The sequence below is a fragment of the Diospyros lotus genome, chromosome 6, assembly GCF_014633365.1.
Source record: "Diospyros lotus cultivar Yz01 chromosome 6, ASM1463336v1, whole genome shotgun sequence".
Lineage (NCBI taxonomy): Eukaryota > Viridiplantae > Streptophyta > Magnoliopsida > Ericales > Ebenaceae > Diospyros > Diospyros lotus.
In genome coordinates, this window is record NC_068343.1 from 25,289,543 (window position 1) to 25,313,498 (window position 23,956).

Consider the following 23,956-nt stretch of genomic DNA (forward strand, 5'->3'; position numbering starts at 1 on the left):
TCAAGGATAATCGAATCATGGATAATTAGTCTGATGTGACATGGCCTAGCTGATGAGTTAAGGATCAAATGATAAGGATTTTTGAAAATCATTTAGTATCTCGAAAATAAGATATGTATTGGGTCAAGTGAGGGGCCAAAAATGGTCGAATAAATGGCGCATAATAGTTGCGTCAATTGATGAGGTAACGGTGGTGCAACCGATGAGACTCGCAGAAACGGGATAAGAAACCCTATCAGCGTGACGACACTACTGGTTGGGTGTTCACAGTGACAGATCTGGATTTAGGGACCAATGCAAAAGACTTGTAATGAGCTTATGATCAACATACCGGGGAAGCTTGTAAACTGTCCCGCGGTATGGGTCTGGGACCCAGGGTCTAAGTTGCTTAGTGAACTGCCAAGGAGACAATCAGATGCTGAAAACCTGGGGCAACACAGTAAGGTTTGTACCATGTAGAGAATTCCAAGTTCCAATGGTCTAGGATGCGAGGTGTGCTGCTAGTTATTGTTAATAGAGGCTGGAAGCCTAGGGAATCAACCTAAAGTAAGATGGATTAAATGTGGACCGTGTTTCCTATTGAAGAAATTGCATAGAGGTTCATGGTCATCTTTGGGATTGGTAACACGATGAGTAGTGGGAGGCTCGAGGGCCTAGAATGAATGTTCTTGCAGAAGGAGTTGGACTCATGGCAGCGACAAGGAATGATAGTTCTGGGAGAATTACGACGAGACCATGCCGTTTTTCACCCGGGACGTACCCATGTGAGGGTCAACGTATGATGTAGGAGTAAGCCTGCTATGTGATCGGGGTGATGATGACAACTTGTGTGCTGGCTGACGGTAAGTGTAGTGCCTAGGAAGAACTAATTTATTGGTCTTGTGCCAATAGTCAACTAGGTCTGAAGAACAAAATACGAGAGTTAGTGGATTCTCGGTAAATGAGATTTCAGGTAGTAGAGCATGGCTAGTCTAAGACCTTGACGATGAGTTGTGAGATGGAAGCCTCAACTCAAGGTAGAGATTGGGTACCAAAAAGGAAAGAATTGATAGGTCGTATCAACCGAAAAAAAAGAATGATGATGAGACCAAGTCAACAGGAGTTGTGACTACAGTTCAGGGTGCCAAATGGACCTGCGGAATCAAGTAAAGTTGTCAGTGGTCGATCCGACGAAGAGAACTCAAAAGCGCCATGATAAATGGTAGATTAAGAGCCATAGTTAGAAAGAAATTGAGTTCACAATAAGTGATTAAAATCAGATATCGTAATCTGATTTGAGATTTTTTGGAGATAAAATGATTTGAGATTCTTGAGGAATTTCTTAAAAGAACTAATTGAGGATCTAAGGATTCATGATGGAACTTTAGAGTTTCATGAAGAAATCCAATAAGGATTGGATGACGGGATCGAGGAAATCAAGTGATGGTAGATGTGTCAGGATGACAGGGTCACAGTAGGGGAAGCTGCAAACCTAAATCGATTAAGCGATCCAAGATTTTCAAATTTTAGATAATGGAACTCTCACATGGCTAAGATGGTTAGTCTAGCCCTGGTAGGTGAATTGAGAGATGTATAGATAGACAATCATTAAAATGATGTCAGTAAGTTATGAAAATAAGAAGCCTATTGATATGAGGTATAGGCACTTGCTGTCAGTGGAAAAAATGAAAAATATCAAGATATATTCTCGAAAGATTTAATAAGATTATTTCTTAATAATGAAATTGCCAATGATAGCTTAAGGTTATTGGATGCTTAGCTATGTGTGACTTGATTAAGGATGTGAATTATCAAGTAATAATTAAGAACCGATAATTTTTATCTCGATTTGATGAATTATTAAATAGTTGTAAGAGACAGATATTTTATGATCAATATGAAATTGAGGGTAAGACAAAGGAATGAAACATTAAAGTACCCAAAAGCATAATATTCATTCCATGTGTTCAAAATAGTTACAGGAGATCAAGCCATACAATTACTCAAAGGAAAAACAAAAGGGCAAACCATAAAACTAATAATGTGGTCGATGCTCAATGACGATGATGGTTACCAAACACGACAGGTCCCAGCTCATTGATGTCATCTGGGGGTGGCATCTGGCTACTGTTGGCTTCGGCAGGGTAAGACAGAAGAGTAGCATCTAGGAAACTTGGGAGTGAGACGTCCTCTGGGATAGTAGGAAGATTAGAGCTCCAGTTTGGATTTTGATCGGGTTGTAGGAGAGACCAATCTGGGACAAGTTTAGAATATGCAGGATAGGTAACAAAGAGTAAATCTTGCAAATAAGCTCGATAAGCTTGAAAATCACTAACTTGCTACTGAAGGGTAAGAATGTGGGATACACAACCATAGAAGGGGTCCTGAAACTGGGCTTGAGCTTCAAAGAAGAGTGTATCAACAGCCCAAAATCGGTCACTGACGGGTAGCCTAGGATGTTAACGGCATTTCTGACAGTAAAAACATCACGGATGGCAGCAAAGCGAGTAGTACCATCCTCACGACGGAAGTAAGGGGCAAAGATGTATTGTGGAGTGCATCCTCTATTTAAGACTAGGCAAGCCCCACATCGAGATCGGCCTCGCATGATAGATCTGGATCTGGCTAAATCTAAACAAATCAGATACGGATCAGATCTAATGGGTCGAATCAGGTATGGGTCAAATCAGGTATGGGTTAAACCTGAATCGGATCGAGTCGGGTCGGGTCGGGCTGAGTTGGGTCAAATCGACTAAAATCTGGCAGCAATAGTAGGGACAGTGACGATCGCAGTGGTGGCCGAGGGAAGCTGGACAGTGGTTGGTGGCTGTGCGAGGTAGCTAGTAGTGGTGGCGGTGGCCGGATCTGGCCGACAAATGACCGTTTGGGCCGTCAGAGATGGCGATCGGCTACTGAGGGCGCGAAGAAGCCGCATGGTGGCTCACGGCAGATGGCGGAGCAGGCTCTGGAGGTGGTTGCAAAGTGGACAACAGCGGTTGATAGAGGTTGCAGTGACGCTGGAAGGCAGCGGTGGCCTGTGGCTATTCGCGCGCAGGGTCGGCAGAGGAAGGAAGGAAGAAGAAGAAGAAGAAATAAGGAAGAAAAAGAAAAAAAAAAACGGAAAAGAAAAAAGGAAAGAAAAGAAAAGAAATGAAAAGGAAAAAAAAAAAGAGGAGAAGAAAAATAAATTTTCTTTATGAGGAAAAAAGTGTTTTATTATTCCGGAGATTTTGGAAAGAAGAAAAAAATTATCCGGACACGTGAAATTTGAATTCAGGGCTTTTCAGGTATTTATAGTCCTGACCCTATATTTTGAAACATGGAGCAACGTGGGGTTTGAAATAAAACTTTTGGGAATTAGATTTCGAAATAGAATGCTAAGATGTTTCAAAATAAGATGTTTTGGCAAGCTATTGTCAGAAGATCATGATAGGACACTTCGGAATAGTTGTGCCTATAATAAGACTCAGGGCATGGCCGTGAGGTGGCAACGCATGACCTGGGTGGATAGCTATGAGTGTCAGATGTTAGAGGCTTGTTGGCTTGCTGACTATGAGCGTAGTGCCAAATGGATCGTTTATCTTTATCACTGGCCTAACAATTTAGCTGGATCTAGTGATCGAGATATAAAAAGCATGTGTGATTGATGGGTGTTATTGTCTATAATTAATGATTGTGGTCAGCCCAAGGGTTATGATTTTTGAGATGTAAGATGGCATTCTTAAAAGTTTCGGGGTAGGATGTGCGTGCCTAGGATGTTGGAAGATGTGTGGTCGTCTGTAAAGAGACATAATAGGAAATTATGTAAATGACAGGGCATGCTTGTAGGCATCGGACGTGTAAGGAATGCAAACGAAAGTATTTGTCAAGGACTAAATGGACATTTGATTTGAGGTATTCAGGTAATGAGCTATGTATTGTCTTAGTTACCTTAATGATTAGATGAAAATTTTGAGGCCAAAATTTCTTTAAGGAGGGGTGAATGTAATACCCGAGAAATTCTAAAGGACTTAAAGGTAAATTATCTTGGGGGCAAAAATGGAATTTAAGGATAAATGAAGGGTATAACAGAAATTTATTACCGTATAGATGTTCGAATCAACTACCAGGAGTCTCCTGGAGCCAAGATGCCAAAGGAAAATGATGTGGCATTAACAAGCACCCCGCGATAGGATTTATGGTGCCAAAAGAAATAAGATCGGGAACGATTTTCGGTACAGCTAAAATACAACTACCAATTAGGCTGCAATACCGAATTATTATAGACGATTTCCGGGAAGTTAACGGAAGCTTGAGGGGGCTTCGGTTTTTCATAAGGAACAACCTTTTAGTTGTTTCAGGAAGAAACGAAAGGGTTTAAGGCCAAAACAGATATTCGAGCCTAAGTGCAGTTCTCTAAAATTACCAGAGGGAGGTCAAAACAATAATTTATTGGAATCTTCGAGGGTCAAATTGATGTTTTAAGACTTGAGAAACTTAAATGCAATTATGTAAAGTTGAGGGGTTGTGTGAAAATGGGTCAAAGTGAGAAAACCAAAGTTGAGGGGTCAAAGTGCAAATTCAAGAAAACCTCCAAAGCATCCATGGCCGACCAACCTTCCAATCGTCGAAATTGGCCATGGGAGACACGAGGAAGTGGCTTGGGGCCTCGGGGCAAGGGCAAGACAAGTCTTTTAGCCAAGAAGTGGCCAAAATGGCGTCAAAATCGGGCCAACTTTAGGCCAAAAGTGGTCGAAAGTTTGTCCACTAAAACGGCAAAAATGGAGTGCTTTCAGTGGGTCTTAAGGCCATCTAAGGGAGGTAGAGACTTTGTGGGACTTGGGTTGATCGAGCTCCAACTTTTGAAGGCTCAAAAACCACTATAAATAGGGGTTCCGCAATAGCCGAATGGGGACAAGAATTGAGGCTTCAAATCAAGGGTCGTATTGAACGAATTGAGCCGCCAAAGGATAGGGCTTTTGTTACCCATGGCCTGAGGATCGTTTCTGGAGAATTTCAAATCGAGGGGTAGAGTAATCGGCCGTCACCGAAAAAAGATGTCCAGAGAAGACGACCAGCGTGTGTTGGTCACGCGCTGGTGCTTCACGCGTGCCACTTGCCCTAGGTGCGTGCAGGCACGTGGGGCCTTCGAAAAATTTGGAAAACAATTTCAAAAAAATTCAAAAAATTATTTTATGGGGGTCCGTGCAAAAAGTTTTGAAGTTCAGGTTCCTGATGTCTCGGTTTTTGCACCAAAGAGCCTCGTTTTGGGTGAAAACACAACATCCGGGTAATTTCAGTATTTTTCCCTTGAATTTCATAGTCTATTATGAATTGTTATGGAATTAGATTCGAGAAAATAGTCTTGATGGTATTTATTGGGATTTTTAGAAGGAAAAATGGAAGAAAATGAAGGAAAATAGGAGAAAAGAGGAATATTGAAATATATAGTGATTAAATATGTTCTCCATGATTGAGGTGATCAAGATGATGTGATGGGTGCAACTTTTGAGAGTTGACACGAAAATTGAGGTAGGGCACGAATATCGAGGTGATACGCGCTTTTTGAGGTGTCTTAAATCTTTGGGCAAAGGTGAGTAATTTTATCATAAACATGGTTTTGTAAGTGATTTTCTCAGAAGAACTTATATTTACGATATGATTATTATATATGCATGCTACTTATGAATGCAATATTCATTTTGTCATATTACATGGAAAGTCGTGATAATTGCATGGCACAATATTATTGTCACATTGATATTTGTGCGTGGGAATAGAATCTCGCCCCAAGAGTGTAGCAGTAATTCCCCTAGGGCAATGATGGAATAACGTTAGCCTTATCCTATAGAGGTTCAGGATTTGCCTAGGATTCTGTGCCGGGCTGGTGAGCCTGGGAAGTTATATTAAGGGCATAAGTTGATCATGTTATGCATCATGCATTCGTATATATATTTTGGACCATCACTAGAAGTTTCATCTTCCAATGGGTTATGCCCTAGAACATTCAACGTTCCAGTTTGGACTTACAGCTTAAGCAAAGAGCAGGTTGAGATGAGACGGCACGTGATGGCGTGGCCAATGGACTCAGCGAGCTGATTCGGATATATTTTAGCTTATGCTTTATTGATTATTAGTCTTGTTAGAATGTTTATGGAATCTCCATGTATTTTATATTTGAGAAGATGATGTAATATATGGTACGGATTCTTTATGATATAATATAAGGTGAATTCAGGTATGTACCATATTAGGTTTCGATTTTAAGTTTTCGCAATTATGATGTTTACCTATCTTAGCTTATTGATTCTTATTTAGTGTGTTGAGAAGGTAAAACGGGATTGTTGGGAAATGGTTTATATTGAAAAAAAATTATTTCCGAAATTCATTAGTTATTTAACGCTCGAAAAAGCAGGGCGTTACACGTTATGCGTGCGCCATTGAGAAAGCTCTCATTGGAAGAGGTGACATGTTCACGAGGCACTTCGAAGTAGTTCTTGTTATTTTTCTCATACGTTTTATACTTGATCATGCATTGATATAAACTGTTTTTTTTTAGTTTCTCACTAGAAGATTCATCTTCTAATTGGACTATGTCCCTAGAATATTCAAACGTTTCAGGTTCGACAAGTAGCTCTAAGGGAAAGGAGGTAGCTGAGAAATAAACTTAATTTATTGCCTGTAGCATGTTTATCATATCTATGTTTATGTGGGAACCTATGTAGGATTTGGATATGTTTAAGATGTTCAGTTATCACTTGTGAGAGATGATGTCCATGTAATACATTTTGTAGACGTCTTGAACGATTTTATTTATGATAAATAAAGTATTATGGTTGTGAACCATATCAGGTTCGATCTAGCTTTCGCATTTGAAATTTTAACACCTGTCTTAGATATTCGATTATTGGGTTTGTTAAGCTGATAAGGTGAAAATTAGGGTTTTTGGGATATTGTGTAATGTATGACAATGATTGTGATATGAAAAATTTTTATATTCTCAAAATTCTAAGTTATAACACACTCAAGAAATCTAGAGTGTTACAGTTGGTATCAGAGCGAACCTAAGAAAAAGTTCGCATGTGACTAGATGAGTAAAGCCACAATAAGTTTTGGGAATTAGGTTAGGATTTTTTTGAAATATTTAGTAGCATAGTCTTGTTGCTTATTCAATTTGAATTGAACCATGTCGTGATGATTTAATAGATCGCCCTGTCTTTTTGCTAGATGGTGAATACAAGAAGGAACAGGCGCGAGAGAGACAATGGTGAAGAAAGCAACACCAACCCGCACCCAGGAGGTGGTGTGAGAGGTCAAAGAGATGCACGAGCTGACCTCTGTGAAGGCTGGATTGATATGATCGAGAGAATCCTAGAAGGTATGGCTGGGCGAATTTTGGAGTTGCAGCCTGAGCAAAGAAGAGTAAATGCCTTGGAGAGGTATCAAAGACAAAACCCGCCAATGTTTCGAGGAAAATCGGCAGATGAACCTACAATCAGTGAATACTGGTTGGACTAGACCGAGAAGATCCTACAAAGATTGAGAATCTTAAATTAGGACAAGGTCGAGTGTGCGACCTATATGCGGGAAGATGAAGTGTTCCAATGGTGGAGGTCTATACAACAAGCAATACCTAACCGGATAGGATCTCAGGGGTTAACGACAGACGTAGAATTGGGAGAGGCACCCCAGATGTCATGGTAACGGTTTAAGGAACTGTTCAACGGGAAATTCTTTCCCACTTGCTAGATGTTGGCTAGAGCTCGAGAGTTTATGAACTTATGCCAAGGGCCAAATATGTCTGTAGCCCAATACGAGGCTGAATTTTTGCGGTTAATCAGGTATATGCCGCTGTACGGCATGGACGATGTGGAGAAGGGACGAAAATTCTTACAAGGCTTGCGAATCAAATTTCAACAGCTGATGAGCTTGGTCCATGTGGAGTCTTATACGGATATAGTTTTCAAAGCTATGACGGCCAAGGAGAATATGACGCGAGTGGCAGAATTAAAAGCCATGAAGATTCAAAGTGGAGGACAATCAGAGAAATCCCACTCGACTTTGGGACTTCGAGATGGAAAGATCGTGAAAAAGGGCAAGGCATGCTTTAAATGCAAGAAGAGGCACCCGGGCAAGAGGTGCGATAGCCAAAGCATTGTTTGTTACACCTGTGGACAGCCTAGGCATACTTCCAGAAATTGCTCGAAGGGAATGGTCTAAGAAGGTAAAGCCATAGCAGTAACACCAATGAGTGTGATTTGCTACAATTGCAACCAGCATAGGCACATCTCGAGGAATTACCTGAAGAAGAAAGAGCAGCAGTTAAAGATTGAAGAAGGAAAGGGGAACAGACAGGGGCGAGTCTATAATTTGACCAAGGAGGACGTAGAGGCGAATCTTACAGTTATCCAAGGTACTCTCTTCATTTTGGATACTCCTGTGCATGCATTGATAGATCCAGATTCTACTCATTCTTTTATATCGCATGCTTTAGATAAGAGTTTGATAGTAGAAACCGAGTCTATGGGGTGTCTTATGGTGATTTCAACACCTATGGGAAAAAGTATGAAGTTCTCAAAAATGGTGAGGGGATGCGAAATTAGCCTCAGTAATGTTCGATTCCAGGATGATCTGATTATGCTAGAAGTATATGACTTCGACGTAATCTTAGGGATGAACTTCTTGTTTTAAGAAGATAATGACCATAAGAAAACCCAAGGGAGGGTGGGTCAAATTTTGGGGACAAGGTGACCCCGAGCTCGTAAAGATGATTTTGGCAATGAAGGCAGCAAAGTTGTTGAGCCAAGGAGCTCATGGATTCATAGCTTATGCTCAGTTAGAAGAAAGAGAGGTACCGAAACTCAATGAGGTGTGAGCGGTACGAGAATATGATGACGTGTTTTCGGAAGAATTACCGGGACTACCTCCACCTCGGGAAATCGAGTTCTCAATTAAGTTAGTGCCAAGAACCCAACTGATATCAATTCCACCATACCAAATGGATTCGACGGAGATGAAAGAATTGAAGAGTCAGCTACAGGAGTTGACTGATAAGGGGCTCATTAGGCCAAGCACGTTGCCATGGGGCGCACTAGTGTTATTTGTAAAGAAGAAAGACAGGAGTCTAAGGATGTGCATTGAATACCGTCAGCTAAATAAGGCCACGGTAAAGAACGAGTATCCGCTCCCAAGGATAGACGAATTATTTGATCAACTGCAGGGAGTGAGGTGTTTTCGAAGATCGATTTGAGATCTGGATATTATCAGCTGAGATTTAAACCAGATGATGTTTCGAAGACGATATCTCGGTCAAGGTATGGCCATTTCGAGTATTTTGTAATGCCATTCGAATTAACTAACGCTCTAGCAGCATTTATGGATCTTATGAATAGGGTGTTCAAACACTACCTGGATCGGTTTGTGATCGTCTTCATAGATGATATATTGGTGTATTCTTCAAATGAGAGTGACCATGAGGAGTACTTGAGAATAGTGCTAGGAACCCTTAGAAAACACCAATTGTATGCCAAGTTCTTGAAGTGCGAGTTCTGGCTATCCCAAGTGGCGTTTCTTGGGCATGTGATCTCAGCCAAAGGAATCTCAGTGGATCCAACCAAGATTGAGGTTGTTCGAGGATGGAAGCAGCTGACGTGTGTGACCGAAGGGCGAAGCTTTTTGGGATTGGCAGGCTACTATCAAAGATTCATGGAAGGGTTTTCGAAGATAGCTGCACCTATAACAAAGCTCATACGGAAGGAGGTCAAGTTTGAATGGACTGCCAAGTGCGAGGACAGCTTTCAAGAGCTTAAGGACAAACTGACCTCGACACCTGTGCTGGCAATGCCTAGTGAGCCCGATGGATCTGTTGTATACACCGATGCCTCGAAGGTTGGTTTGGGCTGTGTACTGATGCAGCATGGTCGAGTGATCGCATATGGATCACGCTAGTTGAAAAGGCACGAAGTGAACTACCCAATGCATGACTTGGAGTTAGCAGCGGTGATATATGCTCTAAAGCTATGGAGGCACTACCTATATGGAGAGACATTTGATGTATTCACGGACCACAAAAGTCTAAGGTATGTGTTCTCACAGAAAAAGTTGAACATGAGGGAGTGACAATGGATGGAGTTCCTGAAGGACTACGACTGCACCATCTTGTATCACCCGGGGCGTGCCAATGTGGTGGTTGACGCTTTGAGTAGGACTGTGCCTACTATTATGGCCGGGTTGATAGCCCAAGAGTGGCTGCTGATTAAGGCTTTTAGCCTGATTATGGTGAGTGTAGTGCCGAAGGGATCTTTTGTCCTAGTAGCTGGCCTGGCGATTCAACTGGATCTGGAGACCGAGATACGGGAGGCTAGTGGGAGTGACCAGCGTATACGTCTATAGGTAGACGAGCAAGGCCAACCCAAGAGTTCGAATTTTGAAATGCGAAATAGCATTCTCAAGTTTCGGGGTAGAGTGTACGTGCCAAACCTTCGGGAGTTAAGGCAAAAAATTTTGGATGAAGGCAACAGAGCTAAGTATACCGTGCACCCGGTAGCCACGAAGATGTATCAAAATCTTTAAGAAATCTACTGGTGGCCTGGGATGAAGGCTAGCGTGGCTAGGAGGGTGGCACAATGTGATATATGCCAAAGGGTAAAGATTGAGCACCAGAAACCCACAGGGTTGATGAGACCTTTGGAAGTTCCTGAATAAAAATGGGAACATATCACTATGGATTTCGTGATAATATTTTCAAAGAGTCGAAGGGGTTATGATTCCATTTGGGTGGTGGTAGACAGGTTGACAAATTCAGCGCATTTCCTGCCTATGAGGATGAATCAACCGGTACGAAAATTCAAAGAGCAATATGTTAAGGAAATCGTACGACTCCATAATGCGCTGATAAGTATAGTTTCATATCGAGACCCGAGGTTCACCTCGAGATTTTGGGAGAGTTTGCAAGAATGCATAGGGACCCAGCTGAAATTGAGTACGCCTATCACCCCCAGACTGATGGGCAATCGGAGAGGATTATTCAAATGCTTGAAGATATGTTAAGATCATATGCCCTTGATTTTGGAGGAAATTGGGAGGAGCATCTGCCATTGGTACAATAGTTACCATGGCAGCATCGGGATGGCTCCTTATGAGGCTTTGTATGGAAGAAAGTGTAAGTCGCTTATCTGTTGGACTAAAGTAAGGGAACGTCAGATGTTGGGGCCCGAGCTTGTGCAACAGACTACCGATAAGATATGAATAATCCAAGAGAGGATGCGAGCTACGCAAAGCCGACAAAAATCCTATGCTGATCAAAAAAGAAGGGATCTAGAGTTCAAGGTAGGGGATCTAGTGTATCTCAAGGTGTCACCCCAGCATTTGGTGATGCGTGGAAGCGGTAAAGGAAAGCTGAAGCCAAGATATATAGGACCATATCCGATTATGGAAAGAGTCGAACCTTTAGCCTATCGATTGGAGCTTCCGCCTAGCTTATCCAAGATTCATAATGTGTTCCACGTCTCCCAACTTCGAAGGCATGTGCCAGATCCAACTCTCGGAGTTCAAGTGGAGACAATTGATCTAAGGAATGACTTAACGTACCCGGAGTCACATGGAGCAATTTTAGATTACCGAACTCAAGTGTTGCAGAATAAAGAGATCCCGTTAGTGAAGGTTCAGTGGGGAAAGCACTCAGATGATGAGGCAACATGGGAACTTGAGGAAACAATTAGGAAGAAATATCCTCATTTGTTCTAGGAAATGGAAATAGAGGAGGAAATTTTTATATTTTCTTCTAGAAATTGTATTCTAGAATGCGATAATTATAATTTCGAGTACGTTTCAAATTTCGGGGACAAAATTCATTTAAGGGGGGCAAAATGTAATACCCTATATTTTCGTGAAGTTGCCACGGATTTTAAGTGAGTTTAAAATATCAAAAAATATGCTTGAAATAAGTGACCGAATCAGCCGTAGGGAGTGCCTTAGAGCTCAGATACTTAAGGACAAAGGTATATCTTTGACGAGCATCTCAAGGTGAGATTTATGACACTGAAAGAAATAAAATAAGAGACGATTTTTAGTTAAAGCTAAGTTGTAACCTAAAAAGATCGAATGATGGTAAGGGCTACTCGGAAATCGTACATATCCAGTAATTTTGAGTTATTAATTTTCAGATTTTAAGTATCTCGATAAATTTGATGTTTGAGGGTAATTGTAATTAAAGAATTATCCAAACGAAATAAGGATAAAATTAGGAGCTTATGTGGTAAAATATTAAAGTTGAGGACTTGAAATAAGGGCCAAAATGTCATTTGGGAGAAGTTTGGGGTATTAGCTTGGATTTCAAAAGTTAAATTCATTCTATCTTTGGATTTTAAAAGCCATTCAATTATATCTTTGAGTCTTTGGAGTCCATGTCTTAAATTGTGACAAATGGCATAAGGTGATTAGTTCAAGTAATCTATAAATAGGCACCATGCGTTGTTCTCAAATCATTCAAGGGAGTTTAAAGGAGTGAGGCACTCTAAGTGAAGAAGCTTTCTCTAGAGAGAGGGGTGAAAGTTCTGCAAGAAGGCGAGAAGAAAGCGGCAGAGAACGAGCCTCATCGAAGTTGCGGGTCTTCGTTGGAATTTACCAAAATCAATCATAAAAAAATCCAAGTAAGTCCCTTTTTTGATAATCTTGTAGAGGGGAAAGAGAAGGTCGCGTAGGTTCAAACGGGAGTCGAATCGGAGTTAAAATGAGGAAGTTATGGCCGAAAAACCAAGCCGAGGCGAAGTTGTCCGAAACTGCTGTGCAGCGCGTGAGTTACACGCGCCGGAAAAAGGCTGTGTGTGATGGCGTGTGGCCCACCTTTCTAAGGAGCATGAGGGCTAGTGAGAGCCACATTTTTCTTCAACTTTTCTAGTTTTACCCCTAATTTAATGGCCCTTAACCCTATATAAAAATATTTGAGGTTAGGTTTACTAAGATGTGTGTTTTCTGCAGAAACCTAGGCCGTTTGTAGTGAAATCATACAATCCAAGAGATAAACCAACAAAGTGAGACTCCTATACTCCAAATCTTATTTTTTATTCTCTTATGAGAAACTTCTATTGCATGAGATGTGTTTCATGAAGTTCTTATACGTAAACTCTTGTTATTCTCTTCGTGAAATCATGTTGCATATATGAAATGTATTTTTCTGAAAAATATATGCTATTGGCTTTTTAACTGCTGCATTTATAAAATTCGTGTGGCCATACTGTTGTACCTATTTGTTGTTGGCCGAGGGCAAAAGTCGGATATCCCCCGAGAGGCGCTATGCCTGTGCCATCGAGAAAGCTCTCGTAGGGAAGACCGTGAGCCTAAGGGACAACGAATGTGGTGCTTGCTTGAGTTCTATGAGGTCGGGCCAAGGTGACATGGTTAGGGACCTCCTGAGAGGCGCTATGCGTGCGCCATTGAAAAGCTCTAGTTGGAGGAGGTTGACATGTTCATGAGATACGTCGGAGTAGTTCTCGTTATTTTCCTCATACGTTTTATACTTGATCATGCATTGATATAAACTATTTTTTGGAGTTTCTCACTAGAAGATTCATCTTCTAATTGGACTATATCCTTGGAATATTCAAACGTTCCAAGTTCGACGAGTATCTCTAAGGGAAAGGAGGTAGCTGAGCAATAAGCTTAATTTATTGCCTGTAGCATGTTTATCATATCTATGTTCATGTGCGAACCTATGTAGGATTTGGATATGTTTAAGACATTCAATTATCCCTTGCGAGAGATGATTTCCATGTAATACATTTTGTAGACGTCTTGAACGATTTTATTTATGATAAATAAAGTGTTATGGTTGTGAACCATATCAGGTTCAATCTAGCTTCCGCATTTGAAATTTTAACACCTGTCTTAGACATTCGATTACAGGGTTTGTTAAGTTGAGAAGGTGAAAATTAGGGTTTTTGGGATATTGTGTGATGTATGACAGCGATTGTGATATGAAAAATTTTTATATTCCCGAAATCCTAAGTTATAACACGCTCAAGAAATCTGGGGTGTTACATCACTTGCTTTTGTCCTTGTTACTGTTGTTAATCATTTTATCACCAGCACCATCATCTAATCCTCTTCTTCTTGTTGGTTGTTGGATGGTCATTCAGCTAAGGCATTACTCATGGTATGAGTGATTGACCACCCATTTAGTCTTCTCCTTCATATACATTTCCTTCTTATCGAGCTTTATTTTGCATAGATGTATTTTTTACTCCATTTTTTGGTTGTAATCCACATCAACTTGACATCTCCCTTATACCATTGTTTGTTATCGGTCTCATCCTTATTCCCAATTATCCTTTTGCATCTCTCATTGTTAGGGGGACGTGAATTTGTTGGTTGTGAAACAAAAGTAAGGGTGGTTATCCACCACTGGTGTAAAGGTTTTGGCTTTCTATGGATATTGTAAAAATGTTTAAAGACGGGCTGAGTGTGCCTGCTATGTTTAATGGTAGTTTGACAAGTTGAGGCAGATGTTTCTTTCAGCCAACAAAGTTTTTAGCCCCAAAATCTAATTGCCATTTTTTTTGTAAGCGGTCATCAATGACCTATTAAGGAATATTATGGCAACGACAATTGCTATTCATTTTGGTCGAGGGTTGCAAATGGTCTTAGGGTTTTAAGTTGCCCTTTGTTGGTCTTAGATGGCCATGTTCTTATGTACTATTGCTCTTTTCATGTTTTGTGTGGCCTATATATGTTTCTGGGTTCAGCTTGTAGGAGTAGTTATTTTAACCAATTTAACTATAGGTAGAGGATGGACTTTGTTCATTGACTTGAGATTTCACACCCTTACACTTTTACCCCTTAGTGGGTGACTTTTGTAGCAAAATAAAATATAACAAAAATAACTGAGGGTAACCAATTTCTCGCATGGCCAGATGCCTTTTCGCTATTTGAGGATTCCGTTTGCTACCGAGAACCTTAAAATTAATCACTTTGTTCCTCTTATTGATAAAATCGCAGCGTATATTAATTGGTGGAAAAGTGTTCCTATGTCCTATAAAGGTAGAGTGGAATTGGTTAGAGCTATCTTACAAGGGGCAGAATGCTTTTGGCTGTTGATCTTATCAGTTCCAGCTGTTGTTATTAATAAGATTACTAGATTATGTCGTTCCTTTCTTTGGAATTTTCAATATGCCTTGGTGGCGTGGAAGGAGGTTTATTTTTCTAAGAAAAAAGGAGGCCTTGGGTTCAAGGATCTAAAAAGCTGGAACATTGCCCTCCTTATCAAAACTTTATGGAACTTTCACCAAAAATGGATTCCCTTTGATTTCATTGGGTCAATCACGTTTATCTTTGTGAAGGGTCAATTTGGAAGAGATCATCAAGAAATGATGATTCCCTACTGATGAAAAGAATCCTATCTATCAAAGACTCCCTTTGCAAAAAGAATCCTATCTATCAAAGACTCCCTTTGCAGCTCTGAGAGATTAGTGGCAACTGCTATTCAGCTTCTCTCTAGTTGGGAACTTGAGGACACTTTATGTTTATCCAAGGCTTATGACCTTTCTAGGCCAACTAGGATCAAGATGATAAGGGCAGGGGACATTTGGAACTCAGCGATAATGCCTACGGATGCTTTTGTGTTATGGCTTAGTGTAACACCCAAAAATTTTTCGAGCATGTTATAACTTCAGATTTTAGGATTTTTTTTTTTTTTTTTACACCACATCCACTGATATACAACTTTCAATTCTTAAAACTCCCAATTTCACCTTCTCAGCCTATCAAACACAACGATCAAATAGGTAAGACAGGTGTTATAATTACAAATGCAGAAGCTAGATCGAACGTGATATTATACATAACCATAACGCTTTATTTATCATTTGAGAAACCATTCAAGACGTCTATAAAACATATTACATGGATATCGTCCCTCGAAAGCGATAATTGAACGTCTTAAACATAACCAAATACATACGAAGGTTTCATATATAACTTAAGAACATACTAAAACATGCTACATACGGAAAAAAAAGGCTTATTCTTCAACTATCTCTTTTCCCTTAGAATCGCTTGTCGAACCTGGAACATTTGAATATTCCAGGGATAGTCCAATTAGAAGATAATTCTTCTAGTGAGAACTCCAAACAGTTTATATAAATGCATGAATAGGTGCAAAACGTATGAAGAAACAACGAGGACTACTCCAAAGTGCCTCATGATCACGTCAGCCTCTTCCAATGAGAGCTTTCTCAATGGTGCATGCATAGCGCCTCTTGTCAGGTCCCTAACCATGCCACCTCGGCCCAACCTCATAGAATTCATGTAATCACTACATCCGTTGTCCCTTAGACTCACGGTCTTCCCCACGACAGCTTTCTCGATGGAGCACACATAACACCTCTCGGGAGATATCCAGACTTTTGCCTTTGGGGAGAAATAGATAGGTATAACAATATGACAACACGAATTTTATAAATGCAACAGTTGAAAGCCAATAGCATATATTTGTAGGAAAACATATTTCATATATGCAACTTAATTTCATGCAATAAGAGTCTCTTGAAGAGAAAAATATACTTTGGAGTTTAGAAGCCTCACACAAAATAGAACTATGGGTGTCGGAGTCCCACCTTGAACTAAATTTGGGATTTCTTGAAATTTATGCTCGACCTCGATTATCGTGACAAACATACTATTACTCAACCTTGAGCCTCAATGATCCCTAGCCATTATATTTATTCAAAGGAATATCAATATCTATTTTTCCTAATTTTTTCATAATATTTCTCCTTATTTTCTCCTCAAAAATTACAAAATGAATACTTCCTTAAGTATTTTTTCAATTTTTTCACAACCATAAATCACAGAATATATTTCTAAAAATATTCAAAAAATTTCAAAAATGACTTGAACCTCACGCGCCCTAACAAGCTAGCGTATGTGCTGCTCGTGGAACTCGCTTGTGTGATGCATGCGCCTTGTCTTCTCCAATCTTCCCCTCATCGCCGACAACTTAGAACCTCATCTGATGGTCAATTTTTCCTCCAACCTTGGCCTACTATTTGTTCCGATCAAGAATACACCATTGAATGCTCGAAAGAATGGCCGGAGATGTCTCGATCGGGCGTTTAAAGATCTGTCTCCGACGACCTTTGTGTTTCTTAGTGAAGCTTAATACCCACTTGATTCTACCCCGAATCATCCCAAACTTTCCAGAATTTACCCTCTTGGCTCAAGGAACAAAAACCCCTTATTAGTTTCTCTCAAATCACCCTCAAACTCAAGCAATTTGTGCTTCATTTTTAGCCGAAACCCTCGCTTATTTATAGGTGAAATTCGGCCATTCCTCCGCCAATCACAGGCTATTGTGTCACCCACAAGCTTCCTAGGATGATGGTGGCCATGCGCTGGAAAGATCTAGCAGTCCCATCATCGGATTTGGCCATCGCATGCAACGACAGTTCAATCATGCTATGCGTACAACATTTTCAAAAATTACACTTTAGCCCCCAGTTTCTTTCTTTTCCATTTTGGCCCTTTCCTTGAATCCCTTGAGTTATTCAACAATTCCACTAAGCCCCATAAGTTCCAAGCTCTTCCTCTCATCCCCGAAGATATAAAAAAACTATCATTTTGACCACCCTTAGCCAAAATTAATAATTTGTACTTAAGCCTGAATATATGTTTTGATCACAAACCTTTTTGTTTCATCCCGAAACCACTTAAGAGTTGTTCTATTCACAAGTTAGAGCCTACTCAAGGTTCCATTGACTACGATCATTCATTCTTTTAGGCTGACTCACAACTATACCAAAAATCGTCTCTGATTTGCTTTCTTTCAGCATCATAAATCTCGCCTTGAGATGCTTGTCAATAACATACCTTTTTTCCTTAGGTATCTAAGCTCTAAGGCACTCTTTGTAACTAATTCGATCACTTGTTGCCCTTACAAACCCATTTTTCGGTATTTCAAACTCACTTAAATTATGTGGTAACCTCATGAAAACATAAGGTATTACATTCCCCCCTATAATACCCCAAGTTTTCCTAGGCATTGTTGTTCAAGAAATAAAACATTTCCTTGGAAATCGAAGGATAAATGTGAAGTTCCGGAATAATCGTCGAGGAACGAATGAAGGGTTTTCCGAAAAATCATGGAAACTATCACAATGGGGCATCATCTAAGGTATTTTGGAGAAGTTTAAGAAGTTCTAGGGCTCAAGGGATATAAGTGCAAAGAAGTTTTGGTCTAAAGAGTTATTTGGAAGAAGTTTAAAAATATCTTATGACTAGTTAGTTAAAGGAACCAAAAAAGCTAACTTAGTTAGGAGACATAATCATGAGTAATTATGAGAAATCTTGAAAAACCTAATTAACATGTGGTGGCACATGTTTCAAAGGACACATGTCGTAAGGCAAAGAAGTGGCACAAATCTCTAGGGACACGTGGTGCGATCCTACGAAAGCAATGATTACAACCTTATCTAAGTGACACATGGCACTCTTGGATTGGCCATAAATTCCTATAAATACCAAGCCCTTAGAAGGGACAATCTCACCATTAATCAAGCGCAAAAAGGAAGTGAGTTTGAGAGGAAAATTTCTGTCGAAAAATAGAGTGAAGAAACGCTTCGTCGAAAAATTTGGACCGCCACCGTAAAATGAGCCAAAAAGCATTGAAATAGTAAGTTAATTTTAATTTCTTTCCATAGTTCGATAGAGAATTGAAAAAGGAGGGCGTTTCTTCAAACGGAGGTCAAATCGGAGTTTGGACGAGGGAGAACGGTCCGAAAAACCACAAGAGGTCAAAGCTGGAGGGGCGGTGCGTGCAGCTCACGTGCCACCTGACTACTGCGAGTACAACGCGTTAGGGTCCTTCCTCCAGTGCGTGAGGTAGCATGAGAGGCCCCCCTGGCCCCAAATTTTGTAGTCTTGGCCCTTAAATTTATCCCTAAGACCCTATGTAAAAATATTTTAGGTTTGAGTTACGAAAGTATGTTATTTTTGCAGAAAAGCATTCCTGAACCCTATGAACAGTACCTTAACGCTTCTGAACCAACAAGGTGAGTGTTTCTTGCATCCTTTTACTATATCCCTATCATTTTGGCTTCATTGGGTGTGGGTGTTGGCTTGCATATCATGCCTTTGTGGCTTACATGTCATATTTTCCCTTGTTTATGCATTTCCTTCTACTTTGTCATATATCATGTTCGTTGTGGTGATTGTGGCTAGTTGTTGGGACATCATGGGTGATCTCGTGCTCTTACAGTGAGCCAAGGAGTGACTATGATGACCGCGGAGATGATTGCAACACCTTGGCATTGCTACCACAGGGGTGGATTTCATAATAACCTTATTGCATCTACACGCATGTACTTTATTGTTTGATTCACTCACCTAGATGTAATATCTAACTTTGGTTTATGTCGTTCCAGGTATGTTGGAAGTGCCAGGTGTTTCAGGTTCTAGTTCAAGCATGAGCAAGGAGATGATGCTTGGCTAGCTTTAGGTTTTTTTTTTTAGTTATTACGTACCCATGTAATTGTACCACAATGATGTATTGTAATAATAGCTAGGGTACTCAAGATTGTAAGAGGTGTGCGTATGTGGGTGTCCTACAGCTGTACCTATGATTTATGTGTTGAGTCACTTTTAGAGTATTAGATGTCGTGAGATTTTATTATACTTGTAAAGGAAATCTAGTAGAAACCCTTTTATTTGGCTTTGGTTAAGCTTTCAGGTTCGATCCAATGCTTCCGTTGGTAAGGGTTTCCGTAATGCCCATAGGTGATGTCTTCTTATATTCCATATTGTAGTGTATTTGGAAAGGTGGGGCGTTACAGTTGGTATCAGAGCTAGAATAAATAGTTTGGTTTGGGTTTGAGTTAATTAACTTTGAAGATGCAATAGTGATATGAGTTATTTTGGGTTATGATATGACTAATTTTGGAAGATATCTTTGTTTGTGATAGGAATGGATCTGCAGATAGAAGAAAACCAATTTCAGCGTGTCATCATGGGAGGATGGACCACGTTACTAGGAGGACCATATATGCATCCGAGGGAGAAGTTAGGAGATTTTCTGAATTTAGTTACCCCTACTATACAACAGTTTCCGACCCATGTGATGAATCCCTATATGGTGGACTTACAAATATTCTATTTGATTTCCCTACTAACCCCGGAATGGCAGGACGCTGGAAATGATCTTCGCATTTTGGGACCCTATGATGATTTTGTAACTTTTATTACCCACCTACGCGAGGTAGAGGCATACCTAGACCCTGTGGGGGGAAACGACAAACCAGAGTTGTGAAGAGGAACCTGAAGAACGAGATCTTACGCCACCCCCAGGATCAGAAAACAAGGAAGAGTAACTTTATCCTATGGAACAAATTTTGTTTGAGGATGCAGACTTGTGGATATGTACAAAAGAAACAAGATAGTGTTTAGGCATGTGCAAATTAAGTGGTGCACTAGAAGTGGCTATGTACATATGTAATAGTGAAAGTTTTCTACGAGTTGTATTTGTTACCATATTAGAAGAACTAACCATGAAGGCTTTATGGTGAAGAAAAAAAAAAAAGTAGATGATAGTTTGAAGAACATAGAGGATTTGATGGGTGAGTGGGATCAGTAGGTTAGAGAATGGTACAAGTAAATACTTAAATTGAGGTTCATTAGAATTATTAAATGGTTGTAGGTGGTGAGAGACTATCTTTCTAATTTAACGTTCCACAGAGATTTGGAATTTGGAAATTTTCTGAGTCAAGGATATGAACGCGATAAAGGTCTAGTAGGCACTTAGTTCATGAAATCCTTGTGAAGGTTTCTAAATGTGGGTATGTGGGATTTGTTGTATTAGTAGTCAGCTAGATCCGCGTGAGTCAGGAAAGTTGAGAATTTATTAACCTTGAGTTTTCATCTTAATTGGTTATGACTATTTTAGGATTGTTTTACTATAAAAGTTTGCATGTTAAACTCATAATTTTAGAGTGTGATTATCTGCAGAAGGTAAACACTCGTCGAACCCGAAACTTTGGGCACAGGAACAACACCCAAGAAGAGGAGATGCCGGACCACCATTACGAAAGGATAGAAACATCCCCAGAGAATCCACCGCTAGAAGGAAACCAAAGAGGAAGTAACCGTATGGACCAGATGGAATGAGTCCTAGGGAGTATGGTCACTCTCATACAGGGGACACGACTAGCAGGTCTGGTTAATCCCCGAAACTCTGATGTTAGTGACAAGTTCCAGCGGTAAAACCCGCTTATATTTCGAGGAAGGGCAGGAACCGACCCCTGTGAAAGTGAGTATTGGTTGGAACAGATTGAAAAGATCCTTGATTTCATTAGATGCGAGGAAGCGAACAAGGTTGGTTGTGCTACATTCATGCTTCAGGATGAGGTTGATCAATGGTGGAAAACCATGCAAAGGACCCAGCAAGATCCTGAAGGGAAAGGTACGCCTGGTGTTACATGGGTGCAATTTAAGGAACTTTTCAATACTAAATATTTTCCCTTATGTAAGAAGTTGGAAAAAGGCCGGGAATTTATGAACCTAAAACAGACTGGGGACATGTCCGTCACCCAGTATGAAGATAGTTTTACTCGGTTGATCAAGTATATGCCCATTTACAATTTGGATGAGGCAAAGGCCCAGAAATTTCTTAGTGGACTGAAGTTGGAAATTCAGCTGGCATTGAGCTCTTTGGGAGCCCGCACATATGTTGAAGTGGTCCTACAAGCCCTAACTGTGGAAAGCAACCTCCACCGAATGAACACCTTGAAAACAGAATTTCGGGAACCTAAGGACAAGAAACATGGGAAAAAGCATGATCTTGGGGTTCGAGGAGAAAATTTCAAACACAAAGAGAACTGTCCCAGATGTCAAAAGTTCCATCCCGGGAAACCTTGTGATCGAGGGAATCAAAAATGTTATACTTGTGGAGGAAAGGACCACATGTCTCGGGATTGCCCCAAAGGACCCGTGTGATTTAATTGCCAGCGGACAGACCATATCTCTAAGGACTGCCCACAAAGAAGAGAAGACAATCAATCTTGGACGAACCAGGGAGGCTGAGAACCGCAGCGGGGTCGTGTGTTCAGTTTGACAGGAGAAGGTGCTAATACCAATCCAACGGTCATTCAAGGTACATCGATTTCTCTTTGATGCATTAGTGTGAGTGTTAGTCAAACCCAGGTCTAACCATTCACATGCATTAGCACATCACCTAGGGAATGGTGATATGACGTGTAAACCTATATTTTGGCAGAATAAGGGATGTCGAATAGTAACTTGGGTAGTTGTGAGTTAAGGAATATTGTTAGTCAATGTGTGTTAATTGTAACTTTGGTTATGGATTGTGATTTTAAGAAATGTAATTGAGGAGCAAAAGGAAGGCGTGGCAAGGTTGCTTTAGAACTTGCTATGAATTATTGTGTCTGGTGATGACGTTTGAGTTAACCAACCCTTACGAATTTAACGAATAAGAGGATTCAAAATATAAAGTTGTGGTTGCATTTGTGGACTTATATCTAACTTGTTCTTCTAGAAAGATTCGAGGATGAGGAAGTGGCAGTATTAGGGGTATGACTATTATGCAATATGTTGTGTGGGCTTGGGAATTTAGGGCTTTGGAAAGGGGTGATGGGAATTGAGATTGCATACATGGGTCGAGGTAGGTTGTAACTGTGAATGGAATGTTTTCCCCCGATGTGGGCATGTGTCATGTTATAAGCTTGCTTAGGAAATGTGTTTTCTCGTAATAACAAGCAATAGGATTGCGGTTCCCATACTTGGCCTTAGGGGAGGGGAAATTTTATTTTGGTTACTGACCTAGCCTTAGATTTAGTATGCAAATTATTGTACACCCTAACAATTGTGAGCAAGTGGCTCTAGTTTGATTATCCTGAATTCTGCCCTTGTAACTCAAATATAATGTAATGGTGGGCATGCTTTGGAAGCCCTATGTGAAAAGGTCAAGGTCTTCATGATTGCCTAAGGTGTTTGTTCTTTCAGAGGGATTTGAATACGGGGTAGCGACGATGGATAGAGTTTTTAAGGATTGTGTGATCCAGTACCACCTCGGGAGGGTGAACGTAGTGGCTAGTGTAGGGACGAGCCTGCTTTGATAGCCTGTTCTAGTAGCCTAAGGATCTATGCTGGTGGAGACTTATCATCCATTCATTCGTAAAAGCAATTCCTAAGGGAATATCTGTTTACGTCGTTAGCTTGGCGATTCACTCTCACCTGACGAACAGATCTGGAAAGATATTCTAGGATACTCGAATGTGTAGTCATGGGTTGACAATTGGGAATGAGTCGAAACCCTGATATCAATTTTCAGATGAGACACTTTGATTTCAAAGACGAATTTAAATGCCTAAGGCCAAAAGTTGGGGCAACAATGCTCGGTGAGGCACGCCCAACCAAGTGCGTTATCCATCATAATGTGAGTCTTCAGGAGTGGGATGATATCTCTTGAGGAAGGTGTTATGGGGACACCATAGTCTTGAAGAATGAGATGGAATTTCGGGGACAAAATCTTTTTTTTAAGGGGGGGGGGGAGGATGTAATACCCCAAGTTTTCCTAGGCATTGTTGTTCAAGAAATAAAACATTTCCTTGGAAATCGAAGGATAAATATGAAGTTCTGGGATAATTGCCGAGAAACGAATGAAGGGTTTTCTGAAAAACCATGGAAACTATCACAAGGGGGCATCATCTAAGGTATTTTGGAAAAGTTTAAGGAGTTCTAGGGCTCAAGGGATATAAGTGCAAAGAAGTTTTGGGCTAAAGAGTTATTTGGAAGAAGTTTAAGAATATCTTGCGACTAGTTAGTTAAATAAACCAAATAAGCTAACTTAGTTAGGAGACATAATCATGAGTAATTATGAGGAATCTTGAAAAACCTAATTAACATGTGGTGGCACATGTTTCAAAGGACACATGTCGCAAGGGGGAGAAGTGGCACAAATCTCTAGGGACACGTGGCGCGATCCTACGAAAGCAAT

At 40.4% G+C, this 23,956-nt stretch overlaps 2 protein-coding genes across 2 annotated transcripts; both read left to right on the forward strand.

The window, feature by feature from the left end:
* Positions 1-2,929: 2,929 nt before the first annotated feature.
* LOC127804417 (uncharacterized mitochondrial protein AtMg00860-like) lies at positions 2,930-9,906 on the forward strand. The gene is made up of 2 exons (XM_052341277.1): positions 2,930-3,035; positions 9,548-9,906. The coding sequence occupies exons 1-2, from the start codon at positions 2,930-2,932 to the stop codon at positions 9,904-9,906; spliced, it is 465 nt and encodes a 154-aa protein (XP_052197237.1).
* Positions 9,907-10,913: 1,007 nt separating this feature from the next.
* On the forward strand, positions 10,914-21,936 carry LOC127804418 (uncharacterized). The gene is made up of 3 exons (XM_052341279.1): positions 10,914-11,057; positions 18,949-19,001; positions 21,297-21,936. Exons 1-3 carry the CDS (start codon positions 10,914-10,916, stop codon positions 21,934-21,936), a joined length of 837 nt encoding a protein of 278 aa, XP_052197239.1.
* The last annotated feature ends 2,020 nt before the right edge of the window (positions 21,937-23,956 follow it).